Genomic DNA, 19650 nt, shown 5'->3' with positions numbered 1-19650 from the left:
TTTGTTATTTCTATAGTGCCCTTCCTTTATCAGCAGCTAAGAACTTCTGGAGAGAAACATAGTATGTCTATGTATCCATTCAACAAGCATTCCCTGAACACCTGTTGGGTGCCAGGCACTGTTCTAGGCACTGGGGAGTTGGAGAGAAAAACAAACATGATTGAACCTCAGGGCTTAGGAAGTCTATATACAATGGATACTGGAAATAAATTTAAAAAGTAAAATATAAAACATGTTAGATAACAAAAAGTGCTAAGGAGGAAAGAAAAATAAGGAATTTAGGGAGTATCAGGGGCTGCAATTTCAAATGAGAAGTCAGGGGAAAGAACACATTACTAACATCATCATCACCAGCAGCAGCAGCAATGGTAGTTATCACTGAAAATCAGCAGCCCCATGCTCTGCTTCCCCACAGTTTTAGAAATACAGTGGGACGTTGTGACTCCACAAGCTCCTCCCAAGGAGTAGGATGAAAGAGTCTAAGAAACAGAGGTGTCAGGGAGAGAGGCAGGCAGCGGGGACATGCCGCACCCACTCAATTCTGTCAGGGGTACAAACCAGCAGTTTCCTACTCTCTCTTTTTCTGGCCTGGATGTCTCTTATGTACACCTTAGAGATCTGAGTTGCTACTTCAAAGTGTTGTTCAGACAGAAGGATTTATAGAAGGAAAGATTTGCCTTGATTTTTCTTCTCAGAGTGAGCAAAAGCTGTGCAAAGGGTGAAACGTGGGTAAATGTGCTATTTTAGAGGATGAGTCAGACATATTCTATGAAGCTGTAAGGAATTATCAAACTCTAGGGATGCCACAAGTTTCCTTAAGAAGTCAGAAGTTAGATTCTAACATAAGGCCTTCCCATCCGTCATGACAAATACGAAGACCCCCAGGGAAGAGAGGTGCCTACCAGAGGCCCAAGGCTCATTTGCTAGGAGTGGTGACTCTGCACCGTGCTGCCTAGACCTGAATTTGCTCCCATGAATTATTTAAAATGCTACTCAACAGTAGACTAAAAGAGTTCTAATGTTTTGTTTTGTTTTGTTGTTTTGTTTTGTGGAACTGGGAATAGAACTCAAGGGCACTCAATCACTGAGCCACATCCCCAGCCCTTTTTGTATTTTATTTTAGAAGACAGGGTCTCACTGGTTGCTTAGTGCCTCACTTTTGCTGAGGCTGGCTTTGATCTCACGATCCTCCTGCCTCAGCCTCCTGAGCTGCAGGGATTACAGGTGTGTGCCACCATGCCCGACACTCTAATACATTTTTTTATGTATCTTATTTATTCCAAGCAAATTCATATTTTATACTATAGAAAAAAAATCTACCTCAACAAGTGGCTGAAGTAAAAGGCCACAGTTACTGATTAATGAATCCAAATTTAGAACTCAAATGTGTCCCTAAGGCACAGAGACTGGAGCTCCTTTGTAACTTGCAACCTTCTAATGCCAGTCGGATCAGAACCACTTTTTCTTACCCATGAATAACCTTGGTTAATGAAGAGCTTTGGGCTATATGTGGGCAGTATTAGATTTGCTAAGTAAATGTGCTATCTCAGATCTGTACCACAAAGAACATATGTTGGAAAGTTGAGTATATTTATTATAAGTGAATGCCTTTGTGGCTTGTACTTGAAAAGGGCTACTGAAAGTACTTGATTCCCCAGTCTCCAATTTGGCCATTATCAAGTGCTGTAAATGTATTCACCGGTTTATCATCATTTCTCTTCTGTCTGCACGCACCTGAAGGAAAGAACAAGGGGAAGCATCAAGCAGGTTTGTGATTTCTCTTTTGCTACATGTTTGTTTATAAATCTGATGCCTAACAGATGTTTTAAATGTGCCTCATGAGTAAAATCGATCAACAAATTCAAGATGATTAAAAGTGACCTTTCACAAGATTGCCTGCAAAGTTTGCTGGGTTTTATTGATTGTTCTCCCTTTGGGAGCTGAAGCATCTTTCCCTAACTCACTCACTGCTTTTAACAATCTGCAGGACATAGAACACTGGGTGTGGGGAGGATTATGGTCTTTGATTGCTCCTTGCTACCATCTTCCTGGTCTTATCCAAGTATTCAAATACAGTAATCTAGATAGTTAAGAAAAGAAAAGAAAAAAATTCTGATTGTTTTGGGCTCAGAAAACAGTCTAGGATACACTTTTCTTCATTAGAGTCCTTCTTGGGATGTGAAAATTTTTTATTTTGTTATTTTTTGGCTAGAGGTGAGAACCATTTCTCTAGGATATCCCCAGAGCATTCAGCGGTGAGGTTTACCCGGGTTTTATAATTCAAAAGAAGAACCTTCTCCATCCTTCAGGAAGAAGACAGCCCTCCAAAACTTCTCCAAATAATTCATGTTCATTTTTGTGTGTGTGCTCTGGAAGGAAGTGCCTGAGTGGAATTAGACCTAGAGGGAGTAGAAGATAAAAGAGAACATTTTTATTTGTTTTAATGAATACCAGGAAGGGTCTAGATTCAGGAGCAAAGCCCTAAAGGACAGAGCCAGTGGACCCCCAAACTGATGGTGTAAGGAGTGGCAGAGTCTAAACAAGTGCCCGGGAGGGAGGAAGGGGTACAGTTTTCTTCCTATCATTGCCACTTGTTTCAAGAAACAGGAAGCAAAAGCATCTCCCACACACACACCTGGGAGTTGGCTTCTAGGTGGGAGCCACTGTAAATCCAAGGATTGTTTCTTTAGCTTTGTATTGTTATAATAATGACATTAATTATAAAATATTTGTGCAATATTTAAATTAGTTTAGAAAGTTCACTTGGCATAATAAGGCTATAGGCTTTTATTTCAAGACATGAATGCATGCATCTATGACAGGAGACAGATAGGGTAGGACACACAACATCGAGCAGTCCTTTGGGGTACATGGGCCTGTACAGGCATGGCTTTAAGGATCCTCTCTTACTTGATAGCCACAGAGTTAGAGAAAGGGACATTGAGTGTTCCCAAGTGATACTTCCAGAAAATGTTAACTGCCTGAAGAGTTGTTCTCTTCCACCTTAGAAATATTTCTAACCAGGGAGAGTTGTAGTCATCAGTCTCAAAACTCTCTTTATACAAACACTGGAAGGGACCAACAGACAAATTCTAATCATTTGCCCTTTTTCCAGGTTCTGTGCAGACCTTTCCATCCTTCTATTGTGACAAATTTACTTGGAAAAAAATATATACAAAACAAATCATGGCCACTATAAGCCATTTTAGCCTCTCTGGTAATATTTTTTAAACTTACCTTGTCTTTGGAGTTATCTACTTACAAATTATCTCCAAGGGTGATTTGTCTCCAGATTCTAAGGGCAGCGACCACCTTTGGCATGAATTACAGCACTATTTGAGAGTAAGATCACCTGTCTTGCTTTCATCCTCCAAAACAGAGCTGTTGACAACCAAAGGGGAAGTTTATAAATCCTGTAGAGGTGAGTGAATGAATGTGACCTCCATGGGCAGGGCTTTGTGGGGGTCACTTCTAGCCCACAAGCTTTCCAAGACATCAAAGAAAAGATAAGATAAAAGTGTCACTATTGAGCTTCTGCTCACTACTCCAAACATGAGTCTCCTCATCAGCAATGCAAAAAGACTACCAATCAAATTTTATAAATTTCACATGTATCTAATTAAATGTATTCTGCTTGTTTGGGACTGAGGTTGTCAAAGATAACTTATCCATGAGTTTGAATATATACTGCACCACAGAACTGAGTTTATGACTTAGAAAATTTCTTACTTCCCTGCAGTCATTGGACACCTGGCAAAACTACCTCGAAACAAATCTCATACCACTACTTAGCCTGGATACCTTACTCCATGCTTCATTCTTCATACATTTAGGTCTCCTACCTCCAACTATCTGTTGCACCATCTGTGTAAAGTTAGACAGAGAATGTGCTCAATTAATAATTCTTGGATAGAGTGATATAATGTCACTGACCTCATGTGAGGAGAGAAAACCCAAACAGAAATGGGAAATGAGAAATATTTTTTAAAAAAGAGACGATGATCAATTAAAAACATTGAAATAATCTGAATGAAATAAGCTAAAGGCTCTCATTTTTTTAATTGACACATAAAATTTGTACATATTGAAACTCCCATTTTAATATTGCCTTAGCTTTCACCTTGTGCTCCACAGGCAATGGAATTTATAATGCTGCATAATGAATGCAGAAAAACTATTGTAATGATAATAGCAATAACACCATCTTAGAAAATAACACATTTGTCCTTATCCAAGCAAAATAAGCATAAAGGAAAATGCATTTATAATGAGAGTTCTCCCTTAGAGAAGAGCAGCTCTGGATCCAGAATACTGATAATTAGTGCTTGGCCCATTTCAAATGAACCAATTAGCACCACCCAATTGCAGAGTTCTGTTACTGTGCTTGGGGGCCCTTGGGTTATTGATAGTGATTCAGGTAAAAAGAATAGACAAGTTTCAGCCCAAGTAGGAACTTTCAAATATCTCAGATCATGGAATCTGCCCAGTCTTTCCTTTTCCTGGAATCTCCCCAGCACCTGACACTCACAGCCAGCAACTGTAGACGGGGCCATCCACAGAGAAGCTCTGCTCTCTGCAGAATGGATGGAGGTCAAACACATTCACATAACCCTTACTTAATTATATTCCTTGCTTTGGAGTGTTCCTGATTTTAAAAAAAAAATGTCTTTCTATACGGAAGCTAGGAAGTTAAACAAAATTCATCTGTGATTATCTCAGGCTAAGAAACAGTGTCATATTGTTTATGACAGATCCAAAATTTTTAAAAAAAAATACAAACCATCGTCTCAAGAAAAGCTTTTTAAATATAGCTCAACTGAGCAATAGTTAAAATAATGTTTTTTTAGCTCTCTTCCGTACAGGGTTGGATACAAATTACTGTTAGTCTCAGCTGACCCTGCTGTCTTCTTCCTCAATTTCAACCATGAAAACAATTTCTTGAGCATCATTTTAGTACTTATTTTTCTTCCCATGAAAATAGTTTTAATCTCATAATGAGATGGCAAATGTGTTTATTGATTTTATTCAAATTAATCATCTCATTAATAATCTTTCCAACCCATTTTTTTAAGTGGAACAGTTTTTCTCTATATGGTATAAATTGACATTTTTCAGAGAATGGAATTTACCTGTGAGCCTCTCTGGCCACTTTAGGATTCTCACCTTGAGGTCCTATATTTTTTCCTCCTTGACCAGGTCATCAGATAATGGTCAGTGAGTTGCATCACATGGTAACAGAAGGATTTTACCTCTTCTTACCAGGGTTTTTAATGCTACAAGAACAAATCATGCCATCTGAGATGTGAGGGATTACCTGCCATCCTCTGCCTCCATGTACCCTGTCTGCTTAGTCACTAATGGTTGGGCGGGTGCCAGCTTCGTAGTTACACTGTCTTCCTTAGCAGCTGTTTTCAAAGCAACACTAGAACCCCCTCAGACTTCTCAGACAGCACACTATATAAACTGCTTTCACAGGTACTTGTGAGACTTATAAAGATGTATGTCTTAAAAGTTAAGGCACAAATAATATTCTTTCATTACATGAAAATCTTGTGCTATAGTCCTCTGAGTGCTTTGTCCAAACAGCTCCAGCATGGTTGTTTTACTGGGTTCTGAGACTGTGTGTGGCTCCTGGGATAGAACTCTAGAACACTTTGGGAAGAAATTCTTACACATCTCCTGCATTTATTTTCTGCATCTATTTTCCATTATTTACATTTTCTTACGTGTGCAATGAATGATCTGCATGTTTTGTTAAACTAAGCTCGATAAAACTGGACTTTATTTTTTCCAGCATTGTCAGCTTGAGTCATTATTGGGAAAATGTTCAATTGTTTAAAACAAAAATCTTTTCAACACCATCTCTCCTTCTGTTCACATTTATTGTACATTATAATGTACAATAGTGTATATTATAATGAACACTTCACCGAAAGGAATTAATTCCCTTTTTAAAAACATCATAGAATTTAAAATAAGAAAATTTTTTTTCAAACTAGCAACCTAGACTCTTTTCTTGTTTTTGTTCATGTAGTTATTTGACAGTTGATTACTTATATTATCTTTAACTGCAGGCATTTTGCAGAAATCAAAATCTGTTTGTTTGGTTTTTTACATTTCAAAGCAATTAATGTTATCTACCTCATTGATATCTATAAATATTTATTCTTAAAATTTCTGAAGTATTTTATTCCTCAATCATTTATACTATGTTGTTTGATATTTACTAGGGGGGTTGCTATATTCTAAATTATCTGTGTTCTTCTTTTCTAATGAAACAGATGCTAACACATAGACTACCATCATTTATATTGCCTATTTCAAACCTAATTATTTCAACCTAACAATTAAAAGCATTGAATATATTTCAAGCAGCACAATTAAAGTACATAGTATTTACTGCTTAAGTAGTTTATGTATTTATATATAAAACGCAATAAAGCCAAGTGGCTTTGTTTTTAGAAAAAGAAAGAAAAAAAAATCCCTAAGCACTTCCCTGGTGGTAAAATGCTTAGTAATGTGCTGCTCTATTTCCCTCACTCCTAGTAAGTTCTGTAGTAATAAGCAGAAGCTCTTCAGAATGTACACTTCACGGAAGCAGAGGTACCCAGCATCCCAGCTATTGACATGAGATTTGAGAATGCCAACTAACCTCAGGTGCATGACCAGGCTACACCGCCACCCCACCTGAGCCCTGTTCACAGACTCACTACTCCTAGGGACTTCTTGAATGAGATTTTTCAGCCCGCTTGTAATTTTCCTTGTTGCCTGTTGCCTGCTTTGATACTCTCCACCACTGGGACAAATAGGCAGGGTCCCGCATAGTACTGGCAGTCAGCCCCTTGGCGCCTCCTTGTGGTTGGACTACTGCTGAGCTGCTGCACGCCTTGAATTGTTATGGCTTAGTTGCCATCTTGTGCCTGAGGCGAGAAATTGTAGAATGCTTATCCTATGAAGGGCTAAAACCCTAATTAAGTATAACAATAACTACAGCATTCTGAGTCCCAGAGGATTACTGTGGGGTATGATGCCACACAGTTCCCTGGCAGGGAGCATCCGGTAGTTCACTGCATGCTGGGGCTATTTGAATAACTTGTACATCTGGTTCTAGAGGGAAAAATTCCCTTCCAGAGCAGTTGTGCAGGCTCCCCTGAGCATGGTCTTCAGCTGGGAATGTGGGATTATATACTAAGATGGTCCAATCAATGACCATGGTGACCTTTTTTGGTTACTTTCTCCAAAGAGACCTACTTGTTGGTCTCCTGGGGATCATCCTTGGCATTCTTCCTAAAAATACTGTTACATAAATCTTCCTCAAAAATGATGCTTCTAAATGTCACAAGAAAACGGAAAATAATGGAAACTTTAATGTACCCATTAAGAGTCTATATTTTTAATCAATGTGTGTTTTCAATAACAGCTACTTAATCAGTTTGTCATCAAATCAAAATGCTGTGTTGATTTCCAAAGGGGAAATGAAGCAGAACAACTAATAAAAGTGGGCTTTTTGTGAGAGAACACAAGAACAGATCTTTGTCTTGTGGGGAAAAATGAATGCCTACTTAAAAAGTTCTGGGTTAGGGTCTTATTTTTACCTTTCAAACAATTCTGAAAAAAGAGAAAGTGAAACATTACATTTTTTCCAATTTATTGTGCAATATATTGAGTTTATTTTAAAACGGTTTTTGAAATTTTCTAAAATATTAGATTTAAGCAAATATGCATGTAGTTTAGAAGTAAAAAAGGGAAATGGCAACCAGAATTTATTTATACCAACTTTAAATGATTTGAATGGAACTTTACATTAAGATTCAGAGAACATTGTTCCCACTTTCCATGAATCCATAGAGATAATCCCAAAGTGTTTCATAGGGACAGTTTTTTAATATATTTTATCGGAGCAATTTTTAAATATTTTTTTATTGTAAATAGACCATGGTGGATAGGATGTTGGTACTTTCGTTTTAGGATTTTCCTTTAACGTTTTTAGAAATTGAAATGCTTTAAAATTAACAAAATGAGGCTCACATTAAATAGTTGCATGACTTTTATTTGTACCTTGTTCATTTAGTTGGCATAGGAAAGAGATATCTTGAAAGTTTGAGAAAATAATTTTAATATTTACTGAACCCAACCTTATACAGGAATTAGCCTCTATTGGTTCCAGAAAAGATAAGATCAACTATAGTGAGGACTCCTGTATTGATAGCTACATCTGCTTTTCCTTCACTAATCTAAATAAAGTTGCAGATAGGAGCATATGGTCCCTGAACCAGATCATCATAAATTTAAATTACGGAGCAGGTGTGTTGAAATCAAGAAGAAATCTGAAATTTTACTATTAAAAAAAATTAAGAAAAGTAGGCCTTTGGGGCACTATCCCTTTGATGGATTTGTTTAAATAATTGAAGGTTTTGGGATGACACAGAGAAACTAGTCTGAGAATAAAAAGATGCAGTTTTATGATGTTATTGTTGCTCTTGTTTAATGTAATCTACCATTTAATCACACATTTGTCAAGTACAGATAAACCTTCCGACTGATGGTACTGTCGTAAAGAACTCTTGAACTCACCTGACCTCATCACAAAACTGCCCAGCCTGTTCTCTGCATGTGCCTTCAGCTAGTCATGCTAGACTTTGCTGTGTCTGCATTTCAGAGGGAGCTGTCAGTTGCATGGTCAACTCGTTTATTGTTACCAGAACTCTCTGACCACCCCAGTTCATGAAATGATTTGTTTCCATGTAAACACACATAAAATGCGGTGCATTTTTAGAATATCATTTGTTAAGCAACTAGGCATGGAAAAATAAATGTTACTGTTTCTTGTTAGCTATAAAACACATATCCACTAAACACATTTGCTGTTGGCATGCTGCAGTTGGGGACAGTGGACACTGCGGTAAGTGGAAAAGACAAGGCCTCCACTTCGTATCAGATAATCCTTATCCATGAGAACACTGCCTTCATCTCCCACAAGAGCTGCAGCATGACTTAGAAGAGCTGCTCTGGGTGACTCCCCCATAGACCCATTGCCCCATTATTTCTTCAGTCCCTGCTGAATCCTGGGCCTCTCCCATTGATAACAGTGTTTTGCCTGCTAATAACTAGCACAGTTACTTAAAGAAGCAAGAAAACAAACAAAATGGAAGCATACTTCCTCCAGTTCATTTGATTACCACAAAAATCTTTTAGTTATGTTGCTGTTTTCATCTCCATGCCAGAGATGAGATTCCAAAACTCATGTCTCTTTGGTTCAACCTTACCTTTACCGGCACATCACACCACATCTCTTGATTAGGAATGTGTGAAGATGCATTTGGGATTTTGTTGTTGTTAATGCTTCCTTGAACCATCCACAACAATTTAATCCTGGCCAGGACCAGAGAACTGAATGTTTGAACAAATATAATTTACCAGTAGCTGCCACAGCAAATCAATAGCCTGTTTAATAGCAGGAAATTGTGTTAGTGAACATGACATCTCATTCTGTTAATCAGTCATCTCATTCATTATATGTTGAGGCTGTCCTATCTTGGTGTTTTTTTGTCTCACACGAATGAATGTAAGCATAAAAGAAATGTAATGTTAAGTGTTGTATGTTTAGTATTGTGAATGCAGTGCTACCAACTGCTATGAGATTGCATGAATGTATGGATATCATAATCTTGCCTGGAATAAAAAATGCATGCTGAATGTAGGTATATATGTAACTGTCATCCCTGTTTTCCTTTAGAAATTACAAAGAGATATGCTCTCAAACAAAAAATAAATGAAACTCTTTTTAATTTAAAAGTTGAGGCTAACGCTAAAATCACCTGAAAGTTTTTAAAGTGAATTCCAAACCAGTTCTTGTTTATCTCCAGTGTAAGTGTGTACAAAATGTTCCTGGTCGCAGTCATTTCTATGATGAATCCAAGAAGGGTGTGTATGCCTGTGGAATGAGACTGATCTCACGTAAATGCAAACATATTAAATGAAGCTCAAATTTTCAATAAGGATAAAATACATTCCTGTGTTCCTACTTGCTGAAAACACTTTATCTATAGAAATACATGACCATATACAATTTCATCCAATTATGTACCCAAGTGAGATTAAAGAAATTGCTTGAAATGGAATAATCATGCCTCTGTTCTCCACAGTCAGAAGCTAAGTTTTAAGGAGCGAGTGCGCATGGCTAGCCCGAGGGGCCAGAGTATTAAGAGCAGACAAGCTTCAGTAGGTGACAGGAGGTCCCCAAGCACCGACATCACAGCCGAGGGCAGCCCCACCAAAGTGCAGAAGAGCTGGAGCTTCAATGACCGCACCCGCTTCCGGCCCTCGCTACGCCTCAAAAGTTCTCAGCCAAAACCAGTGATAGATGGTAAGCTCTGCTTTTCCATGACCATTTTTAATTTTGATAGGCTATAGTGAGTGAGATTATGAAGTAATTAATTCTCCATGGTACCACTTGAAGATAGAAGGAAACACTCCAGAGAAAGAAATTGCTTGTTTGTTTTGTTGGAAATTTATTCATTGCCTTGGGCAAGCGTACAGAACATAAGTTAACTTTTGGAAGCGACTTTGGCAGTTAAATTCGCATTTCAAGGAAGCCACTGGACAGATCTGTAGTGCAGTGGAAGAGCTTAGCATAGGCAGAGGCCCAGGTTCCACCCCCAACACCACCAACAACAAAAACCAAAAAAGATTTTATTAATTTTTCACTCATATCTACAATCTATTTATTGTGAGATCAGCGTGGCTATCTTTCTGACATATATTAAGACTGACCAGCAAAGACTTATGGACAACCTGGTGCTCTGAATACCCTGAAACATAAGCAGAGTGTGACAACACCTTTCTAGTCAATGAAGAAGGTGCTCTTCTCCTTCCTCACCCTCACATTCTCCGTCTACCACAGGTCAGACCAGAAAAATCTCTTCTTCCTCAGAAAAATTCCTGCTGAAAAGTTCTTAAATCTCCCAATGATAAGTAAAAGTCAAGTTCTTCTCTCAAGCGTAATTAACCTACTTTATTTATCATATTACGTGGCAGACGTTTACTTGCTAACACACTTTATTGAGTGCCACATCATTTTCATGTTTATGAAACAAAACGTTTATTTTTCATTTAAAGATTAGCTTGTTTTCCCTTTTAAATGTGCCCTCTGGGATCTCTTATACTGGGCAAAGAACCAAAATCGAATAGCATCTGCCATTAATGCATTAAAAATGCAAAGGCTATCAGTCCTTCTGTTCTCGTTCCCTAGAATAACCTGTATTTTCCCAGGCCCTGAAGGCTCAAGGGATAAAATTAACAACCAAGGGTCATAATCAACAGTGATCTCAGGCTCCCTGCAGTGAAATCCCTGGAACCTCAGTCCAGGGCTCCATCCAGTTTACCCAGAGATCTTTGGGGATATGCTTTCACGCTCAAGTGAGTGATGCAAGTCCCCTCTTCACACTTTTCCATTCTCCACAACCCCAGGAGGGCTATACTCTCCAGACTCCTAGCTGCTGACCTGATGTGGTCCCTCCTGGCAGAGCTTGTGGCTCCCACCTCAACTTCTGTACATGCTGATCCTGCCACGCTGCGCCTCCACCTGTTGCTTTGCTAAGGTGGGAAATGCCTCCTCCTTCAACACTGGACACTCCTCCATCAAGCCACTTGGAATGCCCTGAGTCACTGGTGGCAGAGATTTTCAGTGTCCTCTAGTTTCTACACTTTCCTTCCTTGGAATTTGGCTAAAAGCCCTTAAGCAGCTGAGTATGGAGTTACTGGTGACAAGGCTTTATGCTGCACTTGAAATAGATTCACTGACTATAAATGTGTGCATCCTTTCTGAAGGTAATTCAGCAAAATATATCAAAGACTTTACAAATGTCTGAGCCTAGACCCAACCCGCTCCCCAACTCTACTTCTAGAATATAATTGATAGAATGTAATAATATCAGATATGAGAAATGAATTATTCCATTTTTGCTTATATATAGGTATGCATTGTACATATAGATTTGTGTGTTTACAGGGAAAAGTCTGGAAAGACAACAATATATGAATACTAATCTTAAAGAGGTGAGATCCTAGTTATATACCATTTATTCATTTTCTTCATCTGTATCTCCTAATATTTCTACAATGAACATGTAAATCTTTTGTAATAAGAAAGCAAAAGGAATTTTGGGTGGTGTTGTTAAAAAATAATTCTTCCTTGCACACACTGCTCTCTCACCCTGCTGTACTCTAGGGCCCTGGGACCAACCAATACTCACAAACCCCCGTCCTTAAGCTGATTTTCTCCCATGTGGTAGAGGTGGGGATCAGCATGCGCTGAGTGCAGTCATGCATTGTCATAGATGAGTTTCTGACATGTTCTTTTACAAATATAGTTTGTATAAATTTGCTTGGACTTTTGTAATAAAGCACTACAGATGTGGTTGTTTAAAGAACAGAAATTCATTTTCTCTCAGTCTAGGAGCTAAAAGCCCAAGATCCAAGTGTTGGAAGAATGGTCCCATCTAAAGGCTCTCTTCTTGACTTTCAGATGGCCACCTTCTCTCTGTCTGTGTCCATATTTCTTCTTCTTAGAAGAATACTAAGCATATTGGATTCAGGTCCACCATAATAATTCATTTTAGCTTCATTACCTTTTTAAATATTCTATCTTCAAATGCAGGATCATTATGAGGTGCTGGGGATTAGGATTTCATCACATGAATTGGGGAAGGGGGTCACAATGCCTCCTGTGACGGAGCTCCTGCTCCCCGCATCACAGTGTCCCTGGTAAACTGAGGTGCATTCATATCTGCATCCCTGACCCTGGGTTCACAATGTACTAGAAACACATTAATGATACATTACAATGGGTCTGTATTCTAAAGTCGGCTTCAGCAAACATTCAGCTCCTTGCTGTGACATCCTTACAGTTGGCCGAGCATATTCAAACATAAAAATTATAGAATGTGGATTCTAAGCATGGAAAATGAATTCTAGTACTGTTTGGCCAGAGGGAAAAAGAATTTCAAAGACTTGATAGAGTCAGCACTATCCATCACAGTATTCCCAGTATCTGCAAAGATGTCTCAGAGGTGAGACATAAAAACAGATGTCTTGTCTCTACCATTTCACAAGTTGGAGAGGCCTCCTGTCACCCACTTTCTAGATCATTTCATACAAGTGCAGTTCTGTTGGGTTGGAAAGGAATTACTGTTCGCTGGCTGATGCCCATCTCGATGGATTCTGAGCTCCTCAAGTCATGAGAGGACTGACTACTGATCTGCCGAAGTACCTTCTGGCTGTCCACCTGCAGGAGATGGGGGCTTCTGACTGCTCATTTAAGCCAGTAGTCCAAAAGCATTACCTCTGATTAGCATGATATTGAGTCTTAGAACATTGGAAATCATTTTTTAGAGAAAAGAAAAAAAACTGAAGTAGCTATCGAGTAAACATTATACATTTTTATTTTTAGTGCCTCTCCAGGCTTTAAGTAGTTCTAAAATCCACTTACTCCCCTTAGAAAATAATACAGAACACTACAGCCAACTCCCAGTTATTCTAGGTCCTTTAGTTCATTCACTTCTGCAGTTCTTTTCTTCTACTTCTCTCTTTTCTTTATATATATTTTAGGCATTTCATTGCCCATTAGCATACTCAAGGAGATTGAATGAATAAAAGAAAGAATAATGGAAATTCAGTTTAGCCTGTAAATTAATAACCAGAGCTATATTTCAAAAGTAATGGGCCTATAACCAAAAAAAAATATATTATAAAGGAAAAGCAAACAAATTCAGAGTTAATCTATAAATATAATAATGCCCACTAAATCTGATACTCTTTACCACAGATGGCAGTATTTTGTAATTTAATGGCTCTTTCAAAAGCTTATTAGATATCCATGTTGCTTTTCTTTGTTTGTTGTAACTTTCAATGAGATTACTATGTTACACTTTAAAAGGACACAGTTATCTCCTAATATTCCACACTCATGTGTATCAGAGAAGTAGAAAGTAGCAGGCAGATGATGGAAACCAGAAATGGACAAATGGCAAAAGAAGAAAGTTAACTTTAAGGGCTGGTGTGATATTACCATAGCAAATTTATTTTGATCAATATGATATGATTGTAGTTTTAGTTCATATATCAAACTAAAATTGCAATAACAAACAGAAAGTCAATATTTAAGTATTTGAGTCACTTTGTGTAATTTTAGAAATTAAGTAGCACAGAAATGATATTTTATCATGAGTACATAAGAACAATAATGATAAAACTTTGATTGAATCCTCTGTGACAGGCATGTTCTAAATGCTTTTTCCCTGTTATCTCATTTAATTCTCCCTGTACCCCTATGAAGTTGTGACATTATTATCCCCATTTTATGCATGAGGAAACAGAGACCTAAAGCTAAGTCATGTGTTCATGTAAAGGACCCACAGTGCACACCAGGCCATCTAATGTCACAGCCCTCCTTCAGTCACATTGTAAATTGTGCTCTAGGCAGTCACATCAGTTTCCCTTCAGCATCTTTCATTTCTTCCCTTCCTTGCTGCCCACCTTTCACTCTTCCATCTTCAGTTGGTCCAGATCCTCCGTCTCATGCAAGCCATTTTACCTTGCTACTGCTCCACACTGTCTTGCAGCCCCAGCTGCCATACCTCTTAACTGCATCATCTTCAAAGGATGCCAGAGATAGAAGATTAGGCAAATTGGGGAAGTGGCCTTTTGTTGACCCTTCTCTGTTTTGATCAGGTATCTAGGAAGAGATCCAGGATAATAGCTATGCTGGTCTGTGTCCATTTACCCCAGGCAAGGAAGCAAATGATGAGGTTATCTGAGGTCTGTTTCAAGATGCAAAAGGTAATAGTGGGAGATGGACAGCTGTTGTCAACAGATGAGCAAGTGGAAGGTAGCAGATTGCAAGTAAGAAATAGCAAGCCAAAATCTACATGAGTGAAACTAAGGTAGAGCTGGGGAAAGTTTTCAGATTCTGGGTGACTAGTTTGCTATCGAGGAGAGCTATTACTTTTCAGACCCTGCTGCACAGTGGGAATGCCTTTCAGAACAGCGCTTAAAGAATACAGTAACTTGGATAGAGAAGGACAAGGAGGTAACTTGAGATAGGTCCACTCTGTAGTGCTTAGTAATTTGATATTAACTTGAGAGTTCTAGAGTAATTAGCATCTGTTAGTTCCAGAAATGTTCATAGATTTAAAAATATAACTCACACATAGATTTAAAAATGTGACTCACCAGTTCTCCACCCCCACTCCATCCCTGGCACGAGGGATTGAACCCAAGGGCTCTCTAACACTGAGCTATACACCACCCCCCAGCCCTTTTTATTTTTATTTGGAGACCAGGCCTCACCAAGTTACCCAGGCTGGCCTCACACTTGTGATCCTCCTGAACTCAGCTTCCCAAATCACTGGGATAAAAGATTCGCACCACTGTGCTAAGCATCTCTAGGATTTTAAAGCATAAAAGCCAGATTTAGAATCCTTCTTTCCCCCCACCCCTTATTCTTTCATCCCATCATTTCCACAAGACAACGAACAGACTGGCCTAAGTCCTTGAATTTAAAAAGAAGGGTACAGCAGGTAAAGGAAAATCTAGACAAAAATAAATATTAGTATTTTGATCATGTAATCCCTTCTCCCATGCGGTCAGCACATCCATTTCCTGTCTGCATCGCCACCACTGAAGGAAAGCTGGCTCGTATGCCTGTTCCCCACCTGCTCTGCAGCCCTGCAACACCCGTTGCTCTATCTATTTTCCTTAGTCACTCTCCCTTTTGACATTAACGATAACTAACCAGATCTCACCTAAAAATAGCAAACTGGTACAAATACACCATGTGAGGTGCCAGAACCCCCAAGTCCTCTGGAAGATGGTCAGTTCATTATTTTCTCTCTTCTTTAACCTGGTCCTGGGCCCACTGGTCTACTAAAACCCTTGCTTGAGACTTATCAGTTTAAGGTCACTGAGGATACTGATAAAAAGGAAGCATTTTAACGCAATTGTTTTGACAACTGCTGTATCTGGACTGACAGTTTCCTACATCCACTTCTCAAAATTCTGGATATTTTCTTCCAAGCAGCATCTATCACAAAACGTCAACATTTCACGTGCCTGGTGAATGCACATGGGCTTTGATCTTCTATAATCTTCTTTTATGTTTGTTTTCCAAATGATATCTTCTTCCCTCGTGCTTTTCTCAGTCTTCCCAGGTGACATTTTTGATGTTTCCCCAAAATGCCAAGCACTGCACTGCATGTAATGTTTTCCCTGACTTTCCATAATGATGGCCCCACTTCATCCAGATCTTGATTGTCATTTTTTTTTCTTCACTATATGTTGTTTCCTGGCACTTTCTGAAACTGCCCAATAATGAATCTACATTGTGATGACAGAAACCCTATAGTTCAAGCAGCATTCTATTAGGGCTTCTAGTTAGACAGTTTGTACACATTCTGTGTCTGAGATTCTGACTGAGGAGCGTACTCATTCCTGTCAGCTTTGTTTGTAACAAAACCTGAGGGTTTTCTTTAATGATAAGGACAAAGGGGGCTTATTGAGAATGACTGTATCTGAATTCTGACAATTTACATGCCACATTTCACTCTGACTTCAACTTGGGATCATAATTCTTTGCAAAAGCCCACTAGGTGTATGCAGTAGGATTCTAAATCACGCTTTCAGTACTTCACTAAGTTATTAGTGGAAACCATTAAAACCATTGCCTGAATGAATTGTCTCAATTCTGGCCCATGGGTGTTTGGTTTCTGGGTTGTTGGTGGTGGTGGTTTTAGCTGTCCAGGTTCTTCAATCTCTAGTTATAGATTCCAAAGACTAAGTGTTTATTATTATTTCTGAGAAAGGTTGTGTCTTTGTCACTTTGAGATGCTATAACAAACATACCATAGACTGGATGGTTTATAAACAGCAAACACTTCTCACAATTATGGAGACTGAAAGTCCTCCATAATCTGGCAGATTTTTCATCTGGTGAGGGCCCACTTCCCCATGCTGAAAGGGGCAAGGCACCTCGTAGGTCTCTTTTTTAAAGGTGCTAATACCATTCATGATAGCTCCACCCTCATACCCTGTTCACCTCCCAAAAACTCACCTTTTAATGCCTTTGCCCTGGAGGTGATGGTTTCAACCTATGAATGTGTGTGGAGTGAGGTGAGGGGAAGCAAGCACTCAGACCACAGCAGGTTGCTCCTTTCTAACTTTTTGTGCCCTATTCGTAGCTCTTCATTACAGGGGAAATCTTTTCTGTTTTAATTGGACTGAAGTTCCTCCTAGCTTTCTGCTCTCATCCAAAAGCTCCTTGTGTTACTGATCAGGACTTCTGTTAGATTTCTCTAGGTTCTGCCCCAGTGTTTCTTGTCACCCTATAGTGTCACTCTATCTCAGAAAAAAAATAGCTACTTGTTTGAAGTATGACTGAATCTACCTCCTCCCTTATAGCAGGAGCTAAGCTCCCAAATGACCTCCAAGTTTCACCTTAAGCCACACCTTTTGACTTTTATAGAGAAACCCAGATTTGTGAACTGGAGCTCACTATTTTGTTTTACCAGCAAAATGTATGTGTGCATGTGTATACTGCTGCTTTAAAATGAATCCAAATGCTGTATTAGTTATCTAATGTTACATAACAAATCCCCCCAACTTAGTGATTTCACACACACACACACACACACACACACACACACACACAATTTGTAGTCTGAGAGATTTTGTGTATGGAATCCAGGAGCATTTTAGCTGAGTGACTGTGGCTGAAACTCTCACGAGGTCACAGTCAAGCTCCTGGCTGGAGGTGCCATCATCTCAAGGCTGAGCTGGGAGAGGGTCTGTTTCCAAGCTCACTTGAGCATTTGCTAGCAGGACTCATTTCTTCACTTCACCAGCCACTCAGTAAGTTGCCTGAGTGTTCACACAACATGCACCTGGCTTCCCCCAAGCGAGGGATAGAGTATCCCAGGGAGAAGTTGGTCTTTTACAACCCCACCTTGGAAGTGCTCCACCAGCACTCCTCCCACATGGAGTTGATCACACAACCAACCCTGATACAGTGTAAGAGACTATCCAAGGGGAAAATGCTAGAAGGTGGGGATCATTGGGGACCGTCTTAGAGGCTACTGCAAATGCCCTGTAATCCTATATATCTCAAGTTGCAAATGTCCACATTACCTGTTGTTTTCCAGGAACCCTAACCATCAGCTCCTCATCTCTTTCAAATATTTCCATGACCTTGCCTCCCTCTAGAAGCATTAAATCTTGTGACCTCATGTCCAATATCCTTTCTATTCTATCGGGGGGAGAAAAAATCAATTCACTTCCTGGTCCTCAACTTGGATCATAGAATAGCTATATGATTATATTTGACTGTTAGTTGCCCTTTTGAAAAGTAATTTCAACAAAATATTGAGCATAGGATGAGTGCAATATAAATAAGTAAATTAAATGAGGCAGTGGGAAACTAGAAATTCAGGTATAAAACCAAGGTATTCTAACTTCTAAGCCAGCACTGTTTCTTGAACAATGTACGGCCCCCTTTCAAATACATCAAGAGGCTAAAGGTAATTCTGGGTAACTTCAAAGGGTAGAACCAGAACCAAGAGCTATGTGGTATCAATTTTTAGTGCAATATAATGATGGTCTAGCAATCAGAGACCTCAACACCAGTGGAATGAGTTCCATGATTGGAAGCGTTCAAGCCAATCGTCAAGAACTTGTAGACCCATTCTAAGATCAAACCAGATAATCTAAGAAATTTTCTTCCAGGCCTCAGTTCCAAAACCTGCTCTTCTCATCTGGTGGAAAATAACTTCCTTAGTCATTCCTCTTATCCTTCCAAACTGAGAAATGGAAGAGGGAATGAAGAATTGACTGAGGAATACTGGAGAGAAATTTTCTGTTATTACCCTGGTTTCAGGTCACTTTGACACACAAAAAAAGTGCTTCCCATTGCTTCCCACCACTCACTAGTCCCTCTTTATTTCTTCCCTTTCCTGTGTTAGTGTTAAGCCACAATATTCTGAGAAGTGTGAAAGTGTGTCCCATCTATCACTGAGGTAGATGTATGAGATCCACAGTGGACCACTCATAAAATTTGAATAAGCCCTCTATTTGCAGATTTCAATCCAAATCAGAAGTACTCAGGAGATGCTGTTCAGGGATAGCATTTTCCTAGACACTTAGAGGGCAGTGAGTAAATACAACTCCACCTCAAGGAACGTGTTGTTACAAATTTTACTGCCTGGACCCCACCTCAGCTGCAGTATTGATTTGCACTGGGGAGAACAAAAGACACCTTCCTCACACCTCAAACTTCATACTTTTCAGAAATAACCTGTGGGTGACCTATGAAATTTGCACAAAATAAGCACAAAGTTAACCATTACACAATCACAGAATCTAGCCCATATTTAAGAGAGGCACTTTTCAGCATCATGGTGATTTTTCATTCATCTGTCTCAAATTATTTCCTTTAAAGGCACACTTAGTTTTATGCTTCACAAAGAGAAACCAATATGACACAATTTTAAAATTATATTTAATCGCATTCATGGTGTGCTCTACTTGGTAAAGAGGGAGAAGAAAATAGTTAGGTAAAGGCTACCATCCTTTTTCTGCAATGGACAACTGACACAGGAAAAA

General features: G+C 39.1%; 1 protein-coding gene across 3 annotated transcripts in view; it reads left to right on the top strand.

Annotated features, from left to right (window-relative positions):
* The window catches only part of Kcnq5 (potassium voltage-gated channel subfamily Q member 5), a 521076-nt gene that overhangs the window by 455685 nt on the left and 45741 nt on the right, over positions 1-19650 (top strand). For 2 of the 3 annotated variants that reach the window (XM_005334437.5, XM_078019727.1), the window contains 2 exons: positions 1741-1767; positions 10146-10366. In XM_005334437.5, the coding sequence (XP_005334494.2) occupies positions 1741-1767; positions 10146-10366 (248 nt within the window). The remainder of the gene's footprint in view (positions 1-1740; positions 1768-10145; positions 10367-19650) is intronic. The other variant, XM_005334438.5, reaches the window with a different exon arrangement.

This window comes from Ictidomys tridecemlineatus, chromosome 8 (assembly GCF_052094955.1).
Source record: "Ictidomys tridecemlineatus isolate mIctTri1 chromosome 8, mIctTri1.hap1, whole genome shotgun sequence".
Taxonomy (NCBI): Eukaryota; Metazoa; Chordata; class Mammalia; order Rodentia; family Sciuridae; genus Ictidomys; species Ictidomys tridecemlineatus.
This window is presented reverse-complemented; position numbering and strand designations above follow the sequence as displayed.